Raw genomic sequence first — 24,103 nt, 5'->3', positions numbered from 1 at the left:
TGATTATATTTTATTGATTTAGTGGATAAAGTATGGCTTTAGAGTGAGGCAGACCTGGGTTCAGATCCCAACTCCACCATTTACTAGTTGTATGACCTTGGGAAAGTTATTTAACCTCTTGGTTGGTTTGTTCATGGACTTCTTCATTCCTTCCTTCTTTCTTTTCTTCCAGGATAAGAAAAAAAAAATCGGAAAACCACAAGGAGAAATACAATAATTTCCCATATTTCCACTATCCAGAATTAACTACTATATTTTCATAGGCATAGGAAAAAATTACCCCAATAATATACAGATACACTCTTTTATTCCCCATTTCTTGGGATATACTATCTACCTTGTTAGGTTAAGTAAGATAAAATAAGTAAAGCAACCAGCCCAGTGCCTGATCCATTGTCAGCAACTGGTATATGGTAGTGATTGTTGTTACTTATTGTTACATTCTTGTATATCTGTTTCTTTGCTTGTGCATCTACATTAGAAAATATAGTTTTGGAAGCTGACAAACTTATCAAAATTATTTTTTTTGACAAGCTATTTCTCCTGCTAGGATGTGTTTAGAACCACCAACTTGAGAAATTGGTGTTAATATATGCAGTAATGTAGAATACACCATAAAACTTATTTATAGTGTAAATAATGAAAATGTATTCAAAGACCAGAACTTTCTAATAAGTGATAGGCTGTATTTGATAAACTTTTAAAAGCAAAATGGTTGAATCAAATTCTAGGAAATTGCATGCATTATTTAGAAAGCTTTGATATTGGAGGAATAAAAAGACCAAAAAGAAAATTGCTCACTGAAACTCTGCTATAAGAAAGATTGATTTCCTGCTTGCAGTAATCTTGCAGAGCCAATGGCTGTTAGGTAATTAATGCTGGGGCTTTATTAATTTATGAAGAGTAGGAAAGGGTTGGATTGTCTGCATTGTGGCAAATTCTCAAGTAACATGTTAGGAAAATCAAGATAATGAAAAATGTGAGCAGTTTGTCAATTTAAATGAATGTTCCTTTATATGGGCTTCCTCCAGTGGTTTTCCACTAAAGCTCTGGGTCAAAGTGGTTGGTAACATAATTAAAGAGCAAAGAAGCTCGAGTGACCTGGTGGCATTGTTGGCAATCTATGACAATGTTGACATATAAATTTAAAATGTCTTTAAAAAATATTATAAGTGGATTTATACTATATATTATATACAAAGTGCCTTTATACCATATGTTAATGATAGAAAGGGAGCGTCTATATAGAGAGCTTACTGTATGCCAGGCACTACGGTAAGTGCTTCACTTGCATCACTTTCTCCTTAGACTAACTCCTTTGACGTAGGTACTTTAGTTGCATTTTCTGGATAAGGAAACTTAATTACTCAAATTTATGCAGAGCTACTGGGTGGTGGAGCCAAGTTTCCAACCCAAGAAGCTGGTTCTAGAGTCAGTGCTTTTTAGCTACTATATTGCTGATTGTCATTAAATCTGGAATTTCAAGAGCATTTTCACCTGATGAGTAGAGCAAATATGTGATATTTGAGCATCACATACTCGTATTTTGGAAGCTTGTCAGGGAGACTAAGAATAGTGTTTGTGGATTTTTTTTTTACATTGCGCAAGTGTTAGTCAAAATAACTGTTCATAAACACATCTGCTTATTTCTCTTGTGGCTGAATAAAAAGTCTTTTTTTGGGAAGATTTATTAAAAAATTTTTTAAATTATGAATATTCATGAGATACAAAGCTAATTGTCACCCCTCGTGCCCACGATGTGAGTCAGATTCCTACTGGCAGCATACCCATTACCAAAAATTACTTTTGTACCCCGTGTCCCCCTCCCAATTATTCCCCCCTCCCCTCCCCCCTCCACTCCTCTTTGTAGCCCAAGGAATGTTCCCTCCCTCTGTAAGACCATAGCACTACTGTGGTCTTTCTTTCCTTCCTTCTTTCTCTCTTAGCTCCCATATGAGTGAGTACATGTGGTATTTATCCCTCTGTGCTTTGCTTATTTCACTCAACATAAGTTTCTCCAGGTTCATCCATGCTGTTGCAAATGGGAGAGTCCTTTTTTAATGAGTGGGAGAGCTGGCTCTCTTCTTCACATGATGATTTTATGATTTTACTGACTATCAAATGTATGCAGAGCCCCATGCTAGCTGCAGGCAGGGGAGGGAGAGACACAACAGTGAATAAGACTTAGTCCCTGAGCTCAAAGGAGTTTATGATATGTTGAGAGGGAAAAGTCTCCCTATGAATAATACAATGGCATGGATCAATCAGGTGTGGGGGTGGGGAGACATGTAGCATATGGAATATAGGTGTTAAGGCAGGTACCATTTTTATTTGTCACATCGGCAGGATCCCAATCTAATATTCTTTGTGTGCCATAGATTAAATTAAAAAAAATTTACTGAGTGCCAGCTATGTATCAGGCCTTTTGCTAGAAAATTATTTTCAGTTCTCCTAAAATACACTGTGGTACTTAGTTTTTGAGTATCAGGAACGTTTAAAATTGAGAGAAATCAGAGGTAATTGTTTTGGACGTAATCTATTCCCTTCCTAGGAGATGACATATCTGATTGATGCTGGCCTGAGGCCAGGCTGAGGTACTGCCAAGTGACACTGTTGTAAGCAGAGACTAAAGGCAGTGGTAATGAAAGCTGCCAGTGCTGCTATATTGAGTACCTGTGTATCACAGGCCACACTCGTACTGCTTCTGGAAGAGAAGGAGGACATAGACAATGTATTTATTAAGAGCAGTCTGCTTCTTTAGGAGTTTTTCTCCATTACCAAAACTTTGGTTTGACTTTCAAGAACAAGAACATACATATGACTGTTTCCAAGGATCCACTGGTGGATTCCTGGATCTTTACGATGGTAAAGATAAAAGTGAATGTAAATCACCAGATACGCTACCCTTCAAAAAGCTTAGGCCTGTATTGACTGACATACCTTAAAATTCCTCTTATCCCCAACTATATGTCACCTTTATAATTCAGGGGACACGTACCTTCCTTTTCATGTAGTTCCTGACATGATTCAGAATTCCTGTAAGTTCACTCTCCTATGATTTACCCCCAGCTGAGTGTTCTGTTAACCTTTATCTTTAGAACATAGTAAGGAAAAACACTGATCATTTCTGTTAAATGTTTCTTTTGAGTCAATTTTTTTATATTAACTTTTGAAATATAATGCAAATTCTCTTTACACAGGTCCAGGTTGTGGGACTTATACTGCTCAGTACGACTTTTTGTGTAATATTTTTTCTTTCTGGTTCTCTGAACTCCCTTGAAAATAAACAACATTTGAAGAAGTAAAATTTCCAGCTGCTATATGGTGTTTCCAGATAAAGTAATGACAGAAAAGTTATATATATTGAAGCAGGAATTATGATGTTTAGTTATTAAAAATGTTTTCAAAATGAGGTTCTGCTAAGAATAATGAGTCTAATTCCATTTTTAAATTAAAGTTGAAATTGATTTCAGAGTAAGACTACTGTAGTAGCACCTCATTGAATTGGAATTTGACAAGTGTAACCACAGAAAAATGACAAGGAAACAAATTCATAAAAAACTCAAAACAGTTTTATACACATACACACAATCATGCACAAACATATTTTTTTAACTTTCATATTTCAGATGATCAGTTGGGCTGAGCTTAATTGCCTAACCTGTCCTGGACTCTCATACAATGAGAATAATGATCTAACTAGAATGTAAAATTGTTAATAAATACATAACAATTTGATTTGTTCGTAATATTCTTTTTAAGTCATGAAAATGTAATACATTTTAGAAATATTCTTAAAGAGGACTGACACCAAAAGGATTTTCTTTTTTGTTAAAATTTCAGTTTACCTAAAAATATAACAACCCAAACTGTATTCTCCAAGCATTACAGTTGGCCAAAACTTATATTGGATTGAGGAGTTGTAAGAGAATAAAAGACTGTCTGAATATCAGTTAAATTGATCTCAGAGAATCGTAGGGTTGGAAGCTATTCTACTGGTGTTGGTAGTCCAACCTCACTTCATTTTAATGTCTTTTCACAGCACCCCTGACTGCTGAGCTTGTAGTCTTTGCCTGAGAACTCCAAAGGAGAGGACATTTATGATCTCCCGAGGCTGTATGTTTTATTACAGTTACAGCATTCTTAAATTTTGCTGATATCTGCCTCTCTACAATTCCCACTTAGCAGTTCTAATTTAGCCCTTTGAAATATACACAAAACTAATCTCAATATTCCTACCAAGTGAGTGAGGGCACCCAGGTAAGAAAGCAAGAGAGGAACGTCTGGCCAAACTTTCCCTGTGGGTCAGGGCTGGGTCCTGTGCTGGGAAGACTTCTGGGTAGAGTGCTCACAGTGCCTTTTTAGCCTCCATCCTGCACAGCAACAACCGACACTAATACAAGAAGGACACCTGGGAATAAATGTATTGAGTGCCTGCTTTGTGCCCTGTACTGGGCTGGACTTGACTTTTATTATGTCATTTAATTCTCACAGTAACTCAAATAAGTATTGTTCATTCTGAAAATGAGGAAACTGAAACCCAGACATTAAGTAACTTGCCCAAGGACATAGAGCTGGTAAGCACTGGCACTGGAACTCTAACCTTGGTCTTCTGTAGCCAGCACTCTTCTGACACACTGCATTGCCTCCTGCTAGGTCTTACCAGGTGTGGTGGCCCATGTGCCTTCGCACATTTAAATCCTCATCAGTCCACACATTCTGCATTGTCTCTTCGTAAAGCACTCAGCTTGGAGAGCTAAGGCATCCAGGAATAATATCCAGGTCAACAATATTGTTGATTCCAATCTCTCTCCTCTTCCTGATACTTCTCTCTTCTCAGCATCAAAATTAAGCATATTACTTTCAAAGGCATCACATTTCTCCTGACTAGGGACATAGTATTTCTAAGCCAAACTAATTTGCCTCAACAGATATGAGAAACCTTTCCTTTCATATTCCTCAACTGGGTCAGAAGACTCTCAGAATGGCTTGGTGTATAAAAGGTTGGGGAATCTAAGCTAAACAGTTAATCATGACCAGGTGAGACAATGATTTCATCCTCTACAGTGATGAGTCTCAGTCTGCCAGTTCCACTCCTCATGTGGAAGTAGAGAGCTGAATACCGCACTTACAAGAGGAGCACAAATGAGCTTTGACTTTGGCCTGTTTTCCAATGAAATCTAATAGCTCAATGACATAAAGCTCTAGGAAAACACTGGAACATACGATGCTTAAGTGGTAGAGGTGATGGTATCTCTCCAAGTATTCGCATAGGATTTTAAATGAACTTTACACGCTGTCCTTATCACTACCTACTCGGTAAACTGTAAGATCTGTGAAAGTAGAAAATGTGTTGAATTCATACTTTTATTTCTCATAAGTCTTAACACAATGCCTTTCTCATGTCATCTGATCAGTAAATGTTGATTTCATGAATGAATAAATGAATAAAAGAAATATAAAGATGTCTTTATACGGCCAACATAAACCTAGTTCAATCAATTGGATCAATTTCAGTCATTTTGAGGTGAGAATACTTTACAGAAAATAACAAGCCAAGGAGAATAATATGATGATTGCTAAAATCTTTGGTTAGTTATGTGTCTGAGGTTACAGGGATCTGGCTACAGGGATTTAAGTACATTTCCAGTATGACACTGAAATGGATTTCTGCTCCAGCTGTAAATTAAATTATTATATATGAGACAAGTTCTAAACTTTGAAATTTCTGGTTTGTAAATATAACTGATTTTTAAATATACTTTATCCAAAATATTTGAGTGTGTTTGAGGGGGAATGTTGGGAGTGGTTTCGTTTTTGAAAATATCTTATTAAAGGGAATAGTCCTGAGAAGGCATAGACAGGGAATACTGGGACGGAGGAATGATGCTGAGTATGATTTGGTGCTGGAATTTCAAAGCTTCTCTGTTGCTTGACAGAGTCCTTTCTCTGGAATTAACAAAACATAAAAGCCGCACCTGATTGTCTTAAAGGATGCCTGTGTTTAAATAGAGAAATGGTTTTTATGACTAAGAGAAAATCATATATATAAAAAAAAAGTCCCATGTATGTAATGTGATGTGTCAGATAATTGCAGTTTTTCCCTCCCCCAAGTTTCTTCCTGCTGCTCTGTCTCCGTCTCTTTTATGAGGGAAAATGGTTATGACGCTCATCCCTATGAGCTCATAGTGTATGGGCTCCACGTCCTGGACGGTGAGTTGGAGGAACTACTTATTGAGGCCCTACTTTTAGGTAGGTTTGAGGAGAGTGTTAACTTCTTATGGAACTGGCCTCAGATACTGTCCTTTTAGCAGATGTTACTTTTACTATTCAAGAGTTGTTCACAGACCTTCCCAAATTGTGGGGAGAGGAGAGAGGGGAATAGTGGCTTTTATGCGACCAGCAGAACCCCACCCTTTTTATTAGCACAAGTGCAGGATGTCCCCATTTCCTGCCCAGTGGGAGACAGCATTGGATCTGATGATCTGGTAAGCACTTTTCTGACCCTCAGAGACGTGTGTGCTAATGAAAACTGCCAGGGAACTCTGCAGCTCCAGGGATGAGTTCCAGGCCTACTTCCCCAGAACAGGCTGGCTCCCTGTGGTTTTTCCCTCTCCTTGCAGCAGGCTTCCGGGACTTTTTCTCTTGTTAATTGTCCCCACTAGTTCTGTTCAGTCCGTCCATGAAGATAAGCATGTAGGCCCTTTTTATTTTATGATTTTACTGTTAAGCAAAAATAGCAGCATTAGGAAATCTCAGAGTTGATTTCCTTCTAGAAGCGCCTTGGGACATGGCTTTTATTCCCTATGTTGGGCTTTCCTTTTCTTCTTTTTTCCCCCTTCTCCCATCAAAGGAAAAGTTTGCTTTCAAGGGAGCCTCATTCTCAGCACATAGTCTGAAGATGCAGGGCATGTCCAGTGATCCATAATTCTTGGTTTCAGACTGGGAGCTTGTGATGTCCCACAGGTATTAGAGTCTGGGACATTCAGGGCATTTCCTCAAAGCCCTTATTTTCTTCAGCAATCCAAGTATCAGTGTCTCATCCAATGTGAAATTTTTATTGAGCCTTCTTTTCCCCAGATTCAACTTAAATCATAACTGTTTTGGACCGTGCCAAGAAGCAGTTTATCTAATCATGAATTCGCTGATGTTACTTGATTAGTAAAGGTCACTCAATTAGTAAAGGGTGTGAGGGTAAATTGGCCCAGCTGATGTGATCCTCAGTCCATACTGGCTTGTTGCCTCTGTAAGTTCACTTCAGATGACATCTTTTGCTCTTGGAAAACAATATTCCAGACATGAAATAAGAAACTAGGAGTCACACAATAAATATAATACAAGGCTTGTGCCATGGTTGCGTTTAGAGTATTGTATTTTAGTGCTTGTTTAATTATCTGTTTGCTATGAAAATTAGCAGTCCAAGCTTTCTTCTCCAATGTAAACAAAATAATATTGTTTAATTCCTTTGGTACTTATTGCCGTAATAGTAGAAACTCTTAATTTTTTTTTTCTGGTTTCTATGCAGTGGTAGATGGGAAGTTTTCAAGGAAGCTTTTTGTTTTAAACAGTCAGTTTTTTCTGGTAATAAATCTAAGGGAGGTGATATTGAATATTCATTTTGCAAGGAAACAAGCTTCTGTCACAACTAGTAAGAAAAGTATTGTAACTAAAGAAGAATTTCAGAGAGAGGTCTTTTTGTCAGCGTGATACATCGGGGGGGGGGTTGGCAGTCTACATTCTAGACTTCAGTTTTGATAGTCCAGAAATTTGATTTTTTCAGCTCATTGAGTGTTAAGTGAACTCAGGGGTATTGAATGCTGTTAACTGGTCATTCTCTTCTCTGCGGCAGAGTCTATGTGAGAAGCCAGATGACAAATCAAAAGTTTGCTTGGTGAGCATGGCATCAGAGCCAAAGGGAGCTGAGTGGCATGTTTCATAAAGCCCGGAACCTGGATGTCCTTTCCACTTCAGAGACAGTGTTACAGAGCAGCGCTGATTGCTTTTCCTTTTGGCTAGCCCAGTGCTGGAAACTGTGTGTGAATAGCCTCTTGTTAAAATAGAACACAAAACCCTCTAAGGTTTGAGCAGACGAGAGCTCTGGAAGGCAAGACTGAATGCTGTTACCAGCTTGTTCCCTGGAATTTCCCTCTCCTGCCAGTTTTTTCCCTTTGATTTTGGTGTTCACCACCATCTTCAGCCACAGGAGCATATTGTGCCCTCTAAAAGACTGGCCAGACTAAGGCACCCATCAGACCTCTTTCTATTGTTCCCAGCATAGCTGAGATAGGCTGGAACAGTCAATGGATATCTTATTAAAATTATGAGAAAGCTGAAGGATAAGGGATATGTACCAAACTGTAAAAGCATCAGGCCGATGGACAGATTTCTGTACCTGAGCTTGGTGCAAAGGTTGGGAAATCTAAGCCCATCAGTTGATCATGACAGGTGAAACAATGACTTCATCTTCTAAAGTGGTGCCTTTTTCAAAGTATACTGCCTATTTCAAAGCATCTTTACCTCAGTCAGGCAGCTACAACTGAATAGCTTTCATATCCTGTATCAACCTGGTTTACTTTCACAGATGACTAATCTCATTTTAACAGATTCTTACACAGTTAATTCTTAGAGTCGTACCATTTCTGACATTGTCCTCACATTCTGGGGGGCACTTTACAAAACCCAGAATGTACTGATTACACAATAAGTGTGCCAGAGTCATAGGAATGATTTCTTTTCTTGGCTTATTAAGAATGTCTTTGTCAATATCAAGCATTTCAAAAAATTCAATATTTTAAAAACCAATAACAACCATTATTTTGATGTTCAGATTTTGTTTCCTCTTTGGCCAGTAGGAGCCTATTTATGTGGCTCTTGTGCCCTTTTGACATGACCCCATGAGTCTGGGAGCACTTCCTTACTTTCTAGTTCATCAAGATATTCCAGTCTCATCTTGTATTTTCTCTGGCCCAGACCTGACATCAGTCACTTCTCAAAGGAGCCTTTGTTCCTGTTAGTGGGAAATGTTTTTTAGAGACTACAACCTGGGTGCTGGGGGTGTTCATTGCTGCTGAATTGTCCTTACTTCTAAACCTAGTCAGTGGATATATGTATTTTTGGAAAGAAAAATGATAAAAGTTCATACTATTATTTCCAATTTAAATATATTAATGTAATGTTTTAAAGAAAACTTCATTTATTTGATGGTAGACTTGTTTCTGTTACACTGAAAACATATTGGCTCCATTTGACATGAACAATTATTTGCTTTGTCCTATAGTGTATATGAGTTTAAAAAACCCCCAGTATTATTAAAAATAATACTAGTGAATGAAACTTAAAATTTCTTTGCAGTTCTATTTGCCCTTGGAATGTATACTACTGTTGATGTACAGTCGTAGTACTGTGTTCTGAATCAACTTTAAGGTAATTATTTGTTCTGTGTTCTTATGCTATCAATGGGATATTTGGTCAGGTTCATTTGTTTCCATTCAATTTCTAGGGTTTTATTTTTTATTGTTAACAAAATATGTTATTCCAGAGTCAAAACCATAAGGCAAATCTAGAGAAGTCTCAGGTTTCCTTTCCTGTGTCCTCCATACGGTTCCCTCCCCCATAAATTAAAAAAAAAATTAGTTTGTTTATCCATCTAGCGTTTCTTTTTCTGAGTTAGCAAATGCAAATATTATATCCCCCCACACCCTTTCCTTTCTCATTCATTTTTATGGTAAATATTCCACTGGTGAATGTCTTAGTTGAAAAAGGTCTTTTTTTTTTTTTTTGAATGGTAAATGATGGCTAATAGTTCAGAGCTACTGAAGTAGGCTGCAGAGATGAAGAAACACTTTTTTTTAAAAAAATTGCTTTAAAATGGGAACTCTTTTCTTTATTTGGTGGCTAGCCAGTACGGGGACCCAAACCCGTGATGCTGGTGTTGTAAGGCTGAGCTCTAAGTGACTGAGCTAACCAGCCACCAGCCCTCTAGAACTCTTTTTTTCTTGGAGCTCTTTTTTCCAAGAGAAACAACCTTTTAAAAAAACAAACAAAAAAACATGCTTTCCACGCCTCTCCAAGCTGCCAGGAAAGAGTTTAAAGCAATTTGGGATAAAGGTTGTGCTTCAGCACGTGCCAGCTTCTGTGCTGTGCCTCCAGATTCGCCCTGCGCTCGGCTGCCGGTCCCTTCCGAGGCTTCTCGGCTGAGGAGGGCACTTGCATTTCGCTGGTGCTGTGCACCTGAGGCTTGCTCCCTTCGGTGTCCCCTCCAGCCCCTCCCAGATCTTGGGAGAAGGGCGGAGATCTCTGCCGCTGCTCACCCGCCGGCTGCCGGGCTCCCAGGCTCCGCGGCCCCGGGGCGCAGGTGCGGGGAGCCGGCCGGGTGCACCGAGCTAGGGCCGCCCCGCCTGCGCGCAGCGAAGCCGGGATTGGGGGCGGGTGAGGGAGACGAAGGCGGCGCTCCCGCCCTCTCTCCCCGCCCCGAGCCTTCTCCTGCCTCAGCCGTGCTGGCTCCGCACTGCAGATGCCCACTGGCCTCCCTGCGCTCGGCGGCTCCCGCGGCGCCCCGCAGGTCCCCTCGGCCCCCGAGCGCCAGCCGCACTCGGGCTGCTCCCTAGGGACCCCCGCCGGCGCCGACTCACCGAGCCCCGCGCGCGAGGCGGCGACTCCGGAGGGGCGGCGGGGACCGAGGCGGACGTTGGCGGCGCCGGAGCCCGGCGTGCTCTCGGATGCGGCAGGACAAGCTGACCGGCTCCCTGAGGCGCGGGGGCCGATGCCTGAAGCGGCAGGGTGGCGGCGGCGGCGGCGGCGGCGTGGGCACCATCCTGAGCAATGTGCTCAGGAAACGCAGCTGCATCTCCCGGACCGCGCCCCGGCTGCTCTGCACCCTGGAGCCGGGTGAGGACCCGGGGCTGCACATGCGGCTCTGCAAAGTAGCCGGGCGCTCCCGAGCGCGCGCTGCTCGCGCCTCTGCCTCAGCGGGACTCCGCCTAGGCCGGGCAGGGCCACCCGCTGCCGCGCACCATGGCTTGGCGCTGGCGGGGCTTGCTCGGCCTGGGAGGGCAGAGCACGGACTAGGGCCTGGTTTGGGGCAGCGGCCTCCCGGGGAGCGGAGGACGGGCTGCTCCCGCGGCCTGTGCGCTCGGCCTTCTGTGCATGACAGGGAGGTGCAGGCGGCCACCCCGGCCATCAGAGGCCGCGCCACCTATTGTGCGCCGAGCTCGCAGGAAGCCACACCTCGAAAGAGGTGTGTGGGGCGGAGAAAGGCACAGGTTCCACACTAGAGGTCGGAGGGGAAGGCAGCGGCTGCCGAGGCAAAATCGGCTGTGTTATCCTGAGAGTCGCCGCGGCGTCGCGTGCCTGGGTCAGCTCGCCTGGAGCCCATAATTTGTGTGACCGGGCGGGGAGCAGGCAGGAGATCCTTTCTATAGATTAGTCCGGGAGCGCGCCTGCCCTGCTAGGCTAGGCCCGTTCTGGCATCAGCCTGTGTTTACCGATCGCTGCTCCTCCAGGCTGCATAGCTCCGCGTCAGCTCCACCACCCGGCACCCTCCCCGGGGTTTTAAGAGCTCGGTCCCGGACACGGAGGTTTCTGGCAAGGGGTGGCAGCAGAGGGAGCCGGCTGTCCTCGCAACGCACCTGTCCCTGAAGTGGCACCAGCTGGGCTGCAGGCGGGTTCGTCCTCCCAGCCTCCGCCCCCCTTCCAGCACCTTTGGGGACCTGCTATCTTGGAGCTTTGGGAGAATCGGCCGGCCGAGGCACTAAGTCCCAAAGGGTGGAACGCGTCGCTGCCTTTCCCACCCTCGTGGTTTCTTTGTTTTTCTCCCCAAGGAAGCGTCTAGTTGCAGAGACTAGTATTTATTCACCGCCTTTCTTTATCTTTTTTTTTTTTTTAGTTAAAAAAATCTCCTTCCACGTTAAAAGTGTTTTTATTTCTGAATCCGGAACAGCTGTGATTATCAGATGAAACATAAACCTCCTCTCCTCCCTTATTCAGTTAGAAGAAAAGGTTGTGAAAACGACCTGATTTGAAGCTTCGCAGGCAGGCGGCGAATGATCAATTACAGTTATGTCCTCTGACTCATTTTTGATCATGAGAAAATAGTTGTGATTTGGACTAACTAACCCCAGCTGGGTTTCAGCACGGGAAGGCAATTGGCCTGATGCTCAGCAGAGTCTCTGCAAAAGTCTGAGGCGCATATTTGGACATACATGCAGGGAATCAGGGGCTTTTAGGGTGGCAGGAATGAGTCAGGACCGAATCTCCTCGTCTTTGTTTTGATAAAGTGTAACGACTATATGCTCCTGCGTTCAGCACCCCTTGTTTGGACAGCAACCTCACAACAAGGTCTGTTTCATCGTGGAGACACTTGGGGCCATTGTATCACCGATCTGCCCTGGAGCAGGACTTCATTTAAACCATCTCTAAGAGATGAGAATACGTGGGGTACTTAATATTCCTTCGGAGAAGGAAATTCTATCTATCAGGGCAGAGTATTATTTTGGCCCTGAAGCTTTGAAAAGAAATACAGGGCATTGATTGGATGCTTGGGATTCTCTACCACAGCTTGACTTTAGAAATCTAGGAACTACCTCAAGTATTCACAGCACGCCTCAGGGTCCGAGAAAGGGCATGTCCATACTGTCATGGGCTTGGGCAAATCAGACACATCTCTTTACACCTTCTTGACTCCATATGTATGTCTTTAAAAGGGCCAGTCTTCTTTATTATTATTATTATGTTATATATTCTGAAGATTTTTCCTATCCATACCAGCTCCTAAGCAGTGGAAGTTGCAAAGAGGTTTTCAATATGCCTAATTTGCACTGAACATCTTAGAAGCAAAAATGTCATCATTTGACCTTTGCAGTTTGTAAAACTGATTGTTATTGAAAATGTTTGGTATTTCTTGGTCCTTGAATTCTCAAGTGATAAGTCTTTTTAAAAAAGTGGCAAAATGTTTCACTGATTCTGAAATTGTAGAAAAAGAATATATAGCATTTTCAGATTTGATTATATTTTACAGAATTTAAGCGGGAATAAAAATTGTCATGAAATTTCACTTCAGTAACAGCACATAATTGTAATATGGCATTCTGAAAAAAAGCACAATATATATTAAACATATAATCTTTGCGTGTTTTTCCACTTATTTACTTCTATTCCATACATTTAAATTCACGTCAAAGAAGTTTATCTAAAGTTGTAGATTACTTGGAATTACAGTTAAGTTCATTTTTCACTTGTAGACTCTAATTTAATACATAAGAGAGAACTTCAAAAGTTTATAGAAAAATAGAATTTAAAGATAACATGAATTTTTCCATGAGCTTTTTGAAGTACCCTTGTACACTGTTTTCTCTGCTGTGAATAAGTATATCAAGACAGAATTTAAAAATATGAAAATTTCCAAATGTAATTGTTATAATCATTCCATAAGGGGGAGGGCAATGATATTATTTTATAGTGTTTGATAATCCACTAGTTTCCTGAATAGTATTAGTTTATACAAGTGTCCTAGAAAAACCAACTGTAAGTAGAGAATTCTCTTCCTAAGTTTTACAAATATTAATTACACCATTCTAGGTGATTTACAGTTAATTATCACAACAATCCTGAGATATACGTTATTCTCATTTTAAAGATAAAGGAATTTACTGGGACAGGTCAAATAATTTGTTCAAGTCTAGGAACCAAAGTTGAGTTGAGGTCTGGGTGACTCTTGTGGTGTCATTTTTTGTTTTTGTTTTGCCACCACTCCAGACAGCTGTGGAATGCACCGTCGTACATGATAAGCTCCATTCTATTGCCATAGGGTATTTTCCTATTTTGATACTTAATATACTTACTTTTCTTTTAACAAAATTGACTAAAATTTAGTAAAAATATGTGTCTTAAAATTTTATGATAATTCAGTGGAATTAAGTTTTTACTTTTATTTTTGATATAACTTGCTATATAGTTTCTATAAATAACGGCTATGTATGTATTTTTCTTTTAGGAGTTGATACAAAGTTGAAGTTCACTCTTGAGCCATCTTTAGGTCAAAATGGTTTTCAGCAGGTAACTTTATTTTTGGTTTTGAAAACACTCTTATTTGGGGGTAACACAGGGTGCATTGCAATATATTCTCAAAGTGGGGATATTATCATGTACTTTGATATTTATGAAAAATGAGTCAGGTTGTTTTTTTTTTCTTTTTAAATTTCAGACAAAATAACTTTGGAAACTACAAGTGGCATGGGTTTATACTTGCAATGAAAAAATTTTGCACTTTCTATAGTGCACTTTCTAGTAGCACAAGTGTGAAAAAATTTTAAAAAACAAGTGTATTATTCTGGTGCCATAATACATGTTTTAGTTTCTAAACCGGAGCTTCCAATCATGTGTGTATTGCAAATGGGTCACAGGTGTGTTAACGGTGCCTAAGGGTAGGGCTTGGGGCAGTCATAGCCTCAAACCAATCACTTCTGGCTTAAAGAAGCTTTGACTGTTTACTCCAGTGTGCTGTACAAATTTTATTATACTCTATGGATGTCAGGATGGGGAAAAAAAAGGTTGAAAAGTGCTTATGTAAGTTAATATTACCACTTCCCCACTATGTTTTCTTTGTTCCTAGTGGTATGATGCACTCAAGGCAGTTGCCAGACTATCAACAGGAATACCAAAGGAATGGAGGGGAAAGGTAAGGAGGATTCATAGGGTTAAAATATAAAAGGACCATCACTCTGTTCTTCTTTAAAGCATCTGTCAAAAAGTATATTCTAGCTTTAGTAATTTGAAACCTACCTCTTCATTATTCATCCATGTAGTAAGTATTTATTGATTATCTATTCTGTGCCAGGTACTGTTCTAGGTGCTAAGGATACAGCAGTGGAAACAAAACAAAACAAAACAAAAGTTTTTGTCCTCATGGAGCTTACAATGAATAAAATATAAAGTATGTCAGATGGTGAAGTACTATGGATGAAAATAAAAGAGTGAAAGAAATGAGGAGTGTGTGGGAGAATGGGGTTAAAGCGGTGGAGTTTTAAATAGCAAGGTGACATTTGAGTAGGACCTTGAAGGAGGTGAGAAATCAGCTAGGCAGCTACGTGGGGGAGGACATTCCAGACAGAGGGAACAGCCAGTGTAGATGCTCTCAGGCTGGTGCATCTCTGGAATATTTAAGCAAAAGCAAGAGGCCAGGGGAGCACTGTGTGCAAAGGATGAAGCAACAGGAGAGAGGGCCATAGAGGTGATGTGGTAGGTTATGAGGTGGCAGATCATGTAGGTCCTTGTAGGCTTTTGCTCAGTGTGAGATGGGAAGCATTGGGAAGTTTTGAGCAGGGGAGTGGCAGGATCTGACATTTCAAATGGATTAATCTGGCTACTGATTTGAGGATGTGAGAGATAGGGGCAGAAGCAGAGAGACCAGTAGGGGACTTGCAATAATTCAGGCAAGAAATACATCAGGGTGTGGTAGTGGAGATGGAGAGAAGGGGTATATTTATAGATATATTTCAAAGGCTGAGCTGACACGAATTCCCATTGAATGGAATATTGGATTGATATCAATGACGAAATCAAGATTTTGACCTGAGTGACTGGAAGGGTAGAGTTACTGTTTACTCAGATGGGAGGAGCAGGTATGTATGTTTGTGTGTACTCGTATGTATGTACATATGTATAGTTGGGGTGGTGGTAGATTAGATGGTTGGTTTTGGATCTGTGAAGGTTGAGTTGCCTATTAGATATCTAAGTTGAAGGTATAGAGTAGGCATGTGTATATATGATTCTGATGCTTAGGAGAGAAGTGTGGCTGGAGATATTAACCAATGTTATTCCTGCTAAGTTATGTTCAAATACCAAAACTTGAAATGTGCTCTTAGGATATTAATTTATAAACCTAGTCCTAACACTTCTAGAATTTGAACATTGAGGGTTCCTCAAAATATATATTAAAATGGCATTATGAAATACATTTTCCAAAAACAGATTTTCTGGATAAGATAATCAAAGGAGTAAAACTATCCAGTGACTCTCTTTATTCATTATGGGAGACCATCTTTCAGTTGTATGGGTGTGTGAGAGAGAGGGATGATTTAAAGGCAGAGGCCACTCCATGGTGAACAGTGGCCCATTTGCCGTGAGTTACCAAGTGGCTCTTGCCCATACATAGAGAGCAATTCAGAGCCAAGTAAAACAAGCTTATAAGATTGTACAGCTAATTCAATGAACTGAAATAAAAATTGAAAAAAAATTTTGGTTTGTTTTCTTAATTGTATCCCTAAGACCTGATTGTTGCTTGGCACATAGTAGGAACTCAAACAATATTTATGGAAAGAGCAAATGAAAGGCCCTAAATGGTGCAATCTAGTACAGCAAAAATTTCAATGAGGCTCATGAAGATTTTTACTCATCAGCTATATCTGCCCTAGGAACACTTCACATTTTCGTGTTGGGTACACTAACTATTTTCTAACAAAGTTGAAATTATATATTCTACTTCAGCATTCTTCTTATGCAATATTTTAGGTTTGGTTGACCTTGGCAGATCATTATTTGCACAGTATAGCCATCGACTGGGATAAAACCATGCGCTTCACTTTCAATGAAAGGAGTAATCCTGATGATGACTCGATGGGAATTCAGATAGTCAAGGTAATGACCCTGAGCTTGGCCTGTTGTCCTAATACAGAAGAAAGACTCAGAGAGTCAGATGTTTCCTGGACAGAGGATAAAGTGATCTCTACCTTATGGTCTGAAAATCTATGTTTTCTGTCTCATTTCATTAATTAGCAGCTTTTTCATGGAGAACCTTGACTATGCCTTGTCTTCATAAATCTAAATGGTGCCAGTAAGAAGAGAAAGTTTGTGAATGAGCTTCCTTTCATATTTCATTTATTTATCTTCCTCACATGATAGGAGATTGAAATGTATTTATTTGTTTATTTTAATTTAGCATGGGTCAGTGCTGACAACTGGGTTTTTACATAAAAGTCACTGATTGAGAAATTTAAAGTTTAGTATATTTCATATTAGAATCATTTGGCTCTTATTAGGATCTTTGATAGTTTTCCTGTCAGTTTATGAAGATAGGTTCACTGGTGAGTCCACTTTAAACCAGATGGTTAAGGGTTCAAGCCAGCTGTGGAGGCAGCTGCGGTTTGCCAACCTGGATTATTACAGTTGATTAGAGCCTGGTGCTGAAAGCCAAGGATGCTGATTCTATTTAATCTCAGAATTATCCTCTTACATAAGGCTCTAGCACATGGTGTTTGATTTTATATGAGTATATTACAGTGTGATACTAAGCTGGAGTTTTAAAGGGAAAGTTATTTCATCCAAATTTTGGCCATCACAAGACGGTTAATGTTTTGGCATATTTTTAAGATACTTTTTTCAGGAGGAGTACTGACTAAAATGAGCTACTTCCTGATCTAACTTGGTCTATTTCAGACAAATGGTAAAAAAAAATTATGGAATTTTACATTGTGTACTAAAAAGCCTTTGCATTTCACATTTCAGCTGTTTATTAGGAATTTCAGAATTAAGAATTAAGGCAATCCCCATTTTAGAACAATAATGTTCTTAAGATTATTGATTTTCTTATTGAAGTGAAGGCTATGTCAGTATAATGACTTCAGCTCCTAAAAACTGTAGTCAGATACTAGATAGAACTGTAGATAGATACTGCCCTTATTAAACATTAAAATGTAACATATGTTTCTGTCTGTCTTACACACATTTATAAAACAATTTGGATAAAATGATTTTTCTGTCTTGGAAAGAATGATCTTTCTGTCTACACTACAGATTGTATTTTTCACTATTTTGATTTTACTCTTTAGTAGTATTTAGAGTTTTGGTAGCTAAATATTGTACTTTTTTTTGTATAAAGGAAGAATGTTAGCATCTATCATTCATGTGTTGAAATGACTATTGTTTTAGCTGAGGCATATTATTAAAATAAACTCAATCTATATGAAATTATAATGTAACTTATGTTCCATTATAACAAAAGTTATCAGCTATATCTGGCCTAGGAACATTTTCATGTTGAGTACAGTAACTAATTCTGAGTCACTTTTTGTGTCCATTCTTGAAACACTATAAGTGGAAAATTTGCCTGACTGAAATTCTCCCCTGCAAATCTCTCTTTAGATAGCATAGTAGAAAACATTAGGAAAAAGAAAACTTAAAAAAAATGTTTTGGCCTGTGTATATTAGTTGCATATACATTTTTAAAAACTAAAATCTATGTTGATAATTTGACTGTATTTAATGAGGCAAAGAAATAACTAAAGGTATTTTTTTTTTCTTTTGGAGGAAGCATTAGGAGTTTTTTTAAAAAAATGTATTGTTTCCCTTCCATTGTAGGATCTTCACCGCACAGGCTGTAGCTCTTACTGTGGCCAGGAGGCTGAGCAGGACAGGGTTGTGCTGAAGCGGGTGCTGCTGGCCTATGCCCGATGGAACAAAAATGTTGGGTACTGCCAAGGCTTTAACATCCTGGCTGCGCTAATTCTGGAAGTGATGGAAGGCAATGAAGGGGATGCCCTGAAAGTGAGTATTAGGCTCCGACAAAGGCAACCGAAATTCTTCTGGCAGTAAAATATTGGAACTATAATTTCTCTTCCCAGATGCTCCACCCCTTTCCAAAGTACTTGCTGCACCTTTGTAATTACCTGTTTCCTCCAGTTTAAAGCCATGTCAAGTGACAGACTCATGTGGCTGCCAACTGTGAGGAGCATGATTATGTTTTTAGTCTTGCTTATAAGACATATTTTTAAAGCAAGTTAAATATTAATTGTGTTAATTATCTATTGCTATGTAACAAATTAGCTGCATGAACAGTGAACATGTATTCCCACACAGTTTGAGTGAGAAATCTGGGTGCAGCTTAGCTGGCTTAAGGTCACATCACTGTGGCATTCAAACTATTGGCTGGGGTTGTGGTCTCATCTGAAGGCTCAGTTGGGAGGAGCATTTGCTTCAGTTTGTTCATGTGGTTGTTGGCAAGATTTGACTCCTCCCAGGCTGTTGGACTGAGGGCCTCAGTTCCTTGCTGGCTATTGGCTGGAGGCCTCTCTTAGTTCCTTGCTATGTGGGCCCTCCCTTTCACAGCCTGGTTGCTGGCATCCCTCAGAGTGAGCAAGAGAGTGAAAGAGAAGGGAGCAATGCAGAAAAGTTTAAATTACAGATTTTAAGTTGAATATCAGTAGTGACATCTCATCATTTTTCCATATTCTGTTGAGCTCATATTCGAAGGGAAGGGCTTCTACAAGGGTGTGACTACCAGAAGGTGGGGATCACCAGGGATCATATTACAAACTGCCCCCCACACTGGATATTTGTAATTCTGGTTGGGTTGTTTTATTAGGTTGCTTTAGTCTTTCATATTTGGAGCAAGGTATGGAGGAGGTGGGCTGAGAGTGTCCATGGAAGGTGTTTTCATGGAGACAAGTTATAGAAGTGAATTATGTTACCATCTTTTAATCTTTGGTGCCTAGGCAGGACCTTTATTAGTTAAAAAAAAAAATTCTGAAAACAGTTTGAGATAGAACACTAGCAATGTAAGCTTATAGGTTTGAATGATAGTTAGTCACCAGAAAAGCGTTTCATATGTGGAGGATGGCCCCCTCCTTATTTGCTTAGGGCAATGTGGGGTTGCTAATTTGTACCTGGACCTTTAAACTGCTGTTGATTACAGGGCTTTGTGATGTGGGAGATAGATGCTTAGTCTTTGTATTCAAGAGCCCTCCCTTCTCTGTGTTTGACTATGGCGAGTACCTTAGTGACATTCTCAATCACTGACTAATGTGACATGGAAAAATAAACAAATGTTCCTTCTGGTTTTATACACATTATGGTGGACTTAATTATAAATCCAGCCTGACGTGATTGACGCCTGTATTTACCATGTCACTTTTTCCGGTCATGTATTTTAGGAAACAGCTTTGAAGCTACTTGTTCATCATGTTGGTGGGGGCAGGGGGAGTGGGAAGGCAGTGACACATCATATATATGACTTTAACACATTTTTTATTAAGCAATTCTGTGTACTCCGTCTATCAGCTCTAGTCAGTATTTTTTTTTCCCGATATAATTCGTGTAACTATAAAATGGGAACTATTCTGTTGAAAAGTTGGGATAAGTGATTCAGGTTAGGAGGTGAGATGGAGAAATTTGGGAAAGGGGATTACATGCCAATTAAATCATGAAAGGGCTCAATGATACTTAGAAAATTAAAAATTCACGTGAAAAGATGGATTAGATAAAGTGGAGAAACTGAATGTTTATGTTTCTGCCTCTGAGAAAATGAGCCCTGTGCAAGAAGATGGCATCATCTTCATATAGGAAGGTGTAGATTTGTGGTTAGACATTTAATAGGCAGAGGAAGGTTGGGTTCATGAAGAAACATTCTAATGCTGAGGAAAATATTGGGTGTCAGTGTTTTTCCAGCAGCCGTTTTGGCCTCTGCAGTTTGTAATTACTAGGGAAATACGTAGTTTATTAGATATTGGTGAACTATTTTTCCTGCTTTCCAGCACTTACTGTTTTTTTCTTAGTAACTTTTTATTTTAAACCATTTGTTAAAAATTCAAAGCTCTACCATTATTCATGCTAATCTTTTTTTATAGGATCTAAGATTTGGCTTTTGAAGTACAGCAGTGGGTGACTCTTATGTCTTCATGTCAGACTTTGAGATTCCTTTAGACAGAGAATTTCATTGTCACAATAATTACTATGATAATTGGTGAAATATTTTTTATTTTTCTCATTTTCAGGTAGTTTTGAGGGATCATAATTTCTTAAAAATGTTAAGTATCTTTCTCAGTACTATGTATCCTTAAAAAAATTTTTTTAACATTTTTTATTTTTTAAAAATTTATTAATATTATTTTTTTTATATTCTAAGATATTGTTGCAGAGCAGTTGGGGGGTAGGGGGAGAAGGAAAGAAAGAGGGTAATAGGGTGGGAGGAGGAGGAAGGAGTGGGAGCGTGGTCAAGGCCTGTGGCATCCCCCTCATTCTGGGAAGGGAGATCAGAGGGCTTCCAGCGAGAACTTGGACATTGCTGGGCTGGATGCAGATGTCAGGGGGGCATGGCTGAGACCCTTTGCCCCCAACCAACGCCTCAGCTTGGGAGACCGGGGCGCTTCCTGCGGTGGCTTAGTGGTTGTTGCTGGGCTGGTTGTGGATGTCAGGGGGGTGTAGCTGAGGCCCTTGGACCCCCACCGCCCCAGCTTGGAAGCCTGCATGCTTCTGGTGGCAGCCTGGTGGTCATTGCTGGGCTGGGTGTGCTTGTTGGGGTGGGCGTGGCTGAGGTCCATGGCCCTTCCCACTCCCCCAACTTGGGAGCCCAGGGGGTTTCCGGTCCTTCTAGGTGTTATTTGTGTTCTTTGGTGGTGTTAGACCTTTACTGGTTAACATCAAAGTTTGTCTCTGTTCTGTGGGTATTTTGGTTTTTCTTTCAGTTCTGTGTTGGATTATTTACCATTCTCGCCACTTAAACTCTGCACTGGAACTAATTGGTTGTCTTTTGCTTACTTCTAAAATGGGAGGAGCTTTCTAAGAGAACTAGCCCTTGAGCCCGGTGGTTGAGCTAAATTACTGCTTTGCTGCTGATTCTCTGGGGAAGGCTTTTTGTGCAGCTCAGGTTTTAATTATTGAGCCTGTATAAGCACTTCTGGGTCTTGTGAGGTCCAGTACACCTGTGTTATGTGGAAACTCGTCTGGGCCTGAGTCTTTTCAGCAAACTGCACCCCCTGCAGTTCTATATTCCTGACCCGTCTCCACTTTGCTGATTGGAGGGCAAATCAGCTGTTCATGCTGTGCCCCAGTGTTTCCTCAGTGGCCCATCTCCCCCACCATCCACACTCCAAACACTTCCCGTAGGATGGGCCATGCACTGGTCCCTTGCAGTGACTCACCGGCCTCTGAGTGGCTCCTTTTTTCAGTTGTTGTGGCTCCTTGCTCCTATGTGTGTCCACAGGAACCCTGTTAGTGGTCTTGCTGGCCTGGCAGCCACCAAGGCCCTCTTCTCCCCTGCAATATCCAAGCAACTTCATATGAAGGGCACAGCTGTGGCTTTTGCAAGTCTTGCTCTGTGTGCTCACCAGCTCCAGCCGTAAAGCAGCTGGGCTTGAAGTGGTGTGAGCAATCCTTTCTTTCTCTCATCGTGGCTTCTCCTGCCTTCATGAACTTCGTAGGTCTCTCCTCCTCTTCCCCTGAGCTCTAGTGGCCCCAGCTAGGCTGTCATTGCTTTTTAATAGTTGTGAATTGGTTGATTTGTCAGAGAGAGTGACGCTGGGGACTGTCTATTCCTCCATCTTGAACGGAAGTCTCTTCGGTATTATGTATCTTATTCTTAGATGAAAAGCACAATATTACACAGCCTGTTGCCTTTAAATTTGCCCTTGTGATCCTGTAACTCTCTCTTCTGATCATGGAGTGCTAGGTCCTCACCAGGGTGCACTACCCTGATGGAAATCAGCTCTTCCCTTAGCTGTCCTCACCCAGGATCCCCTCCCTCCATGTAGATGAATATCCTCCTTTCCTTGTTGCTGAGCTCCTATTTCCAAGGTGTTGAGACATTTACTTGGTAAAGTCCATCCCAATATCTGGATGTGCCCATCCCTGTAACAGAGGCCTCCAAAGGGCTTCCCCAGAGCATGCCTCTGCCCTTATGGATTCATTCAAAACTATGACCCTAACAGTAGAAATTATAAGCCATGGATGAGGGAAACACAGCCCCTTGGCAGGGCTGGGAGATATTTTTTTTGGGAACAGAGTTTTGCAGTATCCTGAAAATCAAAATGTGAGATAGCTGCTTCACCAACATAGAGCCAACTGTGTATATACAGCCAGCTAAGATTTTGTTCTTAGTTTTGTTTTTCTGGTGATTTGGGGAATGAGCTGGTCTTTTAAAGAGTGGGGCATGCAAGCTGACAGGGAAGGGACCAGAGACTGATGTACAGAACTCAAGTGTGTTTTGCTGGGTTGTTCTAGTGGTTCTTGACATTTTAGAAAAGGTAATATAATCAGAAAAATCAGAATGAAAGTAGTAATTTGAAAAAGTTGTATGACAATCTTGTAAGAGAAATACAGATTATAAAAAGTACCATTTGTTCAAACAAAACCTAGTTGCATTCTCCCAGGAGAGGAAAGAAGACAAAAAGCCAACATCTTGCTAGCTGCCAAAAAAAAAGAAAAGCCAATATCTGTTGATCTAATGACCCAGGTTGATGGTAAGTGAATCTTGAGACCTGCTTCAGTAGGTGATTAATGACAGGCCAGCTCTTGGTTTTCATACTGAGGTTGTAAAACTGGGCTGACACCAAGGAGCCAAAACAGGCTCCTGCTGGCTGCTGCTGCTGAAGCTTGTGCTTTGTCATTTCTTTTTTTTTTTTTTTTGTCTTTTTGTGACCGGCGTATGGCGCTCAGCCAGTGAGTGCACCAGCCATCCTTATATAGGATCCGAACCCGCGGCGGGAGCACTGCTGGGCTCCCAGCGCCGCACTCTCCCGAGTGCGCCACGGGGTCGGCCCCTTTGTCATTTCTCAGAGTGAGGCTCAGGGTTGTGTAAACACATCTACTTACAGGGTGAACTTAGGTGTAGAAGCCCATCTAGAAATTCAGATAGTGGCAGACTTTAGGTGAGTTACTTTAGGTAATTATGCTGCATGCTCCTTACCCAGGGTGTAAGTGAGCCTTGAAACTCTGTAACATTTGGTACTGTCACATTCAAAGGATAGTGTGCTTTGCCTAACTGTATTTTATCTATTTGAATATGTTCTTTCTATTTAGGACATTGTGGGATCCCAGTTATTATGAAGCAGTCTTATTCTTTATCTTTTTCTTCAGATTATGATTTACCTTATTGATAAGGTACTTCCTGAAAGCTATTTTGTCAATAATCTCCGGGCATTGTCTGTGGATATGGCTGTCTTCAGAGACCTCTTGAGAATGAAGCTGCCTGAATTATCTCAGCACCTGGATACGCTTCAGAGAACTGCAAATAAAGAAAGTGGAGGTAGTGAGGATTCAGTGCTATTATACCTTTGAAAATATTGCTTTCTTTGATTCCATGGTACATGTGAGCCTAAACCTTGAATGGAAATAGATG

The 24,103-nt window shown here is 40.8% G+C and overlaps 1 protein-coding gene across 3 annotated transcripts in view; it reads left to right on the top strand.

Annotated features, from left to right (window-relative positions):
• TBC1D30 (TBC1 domain family member 30) overlaps positions 1-24,103 on the top strand; it is a 72,913-nt gene that overhangs the window by 24,790 nt on the left and 24,020 nt on the right. For 2 of the 3 annotated variants that reach the window (XM_063075804.1, XM_063075803.1), the window contains exons 1-6: positions 10,719-10,887; positions 13,991-14,052; positions 14,609-14,674; positions 16,507-16,632; positions 18,352-18,537; positions 23,842-24,010. In XM_063075804.1, coding sequence (XP_062931874.1) covers positions 10,719-10,887; positions 13,991-14,052; positions 14,609-14,674; positions 16,507-16,632; positions 18,352-18,537; positions 23,842-24,010 — 778 coding nt within the window. Of the gene's footprint in view, positions 1-10,718; positions 10,888-13,990; positions 14,053-14,608; positions 14,675-16,506; positions 16,633-18,351; positions 18,538-23,841; positions 24,011-24,103 lie in introns of those variants that run through there. The other variant, XM_063075802.1, reaches the window with a different exon arrangement.

This window comes from Cynocephalus volans, chromosome 12 (genome assembly GCF_027409185.1).
Source record: "Cynocephalus volans isolate mCynVol1 chromosome 12, mCynVol1.pri, whole genome shotgun sequence".
Lineage (NCBI taxonomy): Eukaryota > Metazoa > Chordata > Mammalia > Dermoptera > Cynocephalidae > Cynocephalus > Cynocephalus volans.
The sequence above is the reverse complement of the archived record's forward strand: the minus strand, read 5'-3'. Positions and strand labels throughout refer to the sequence as shown.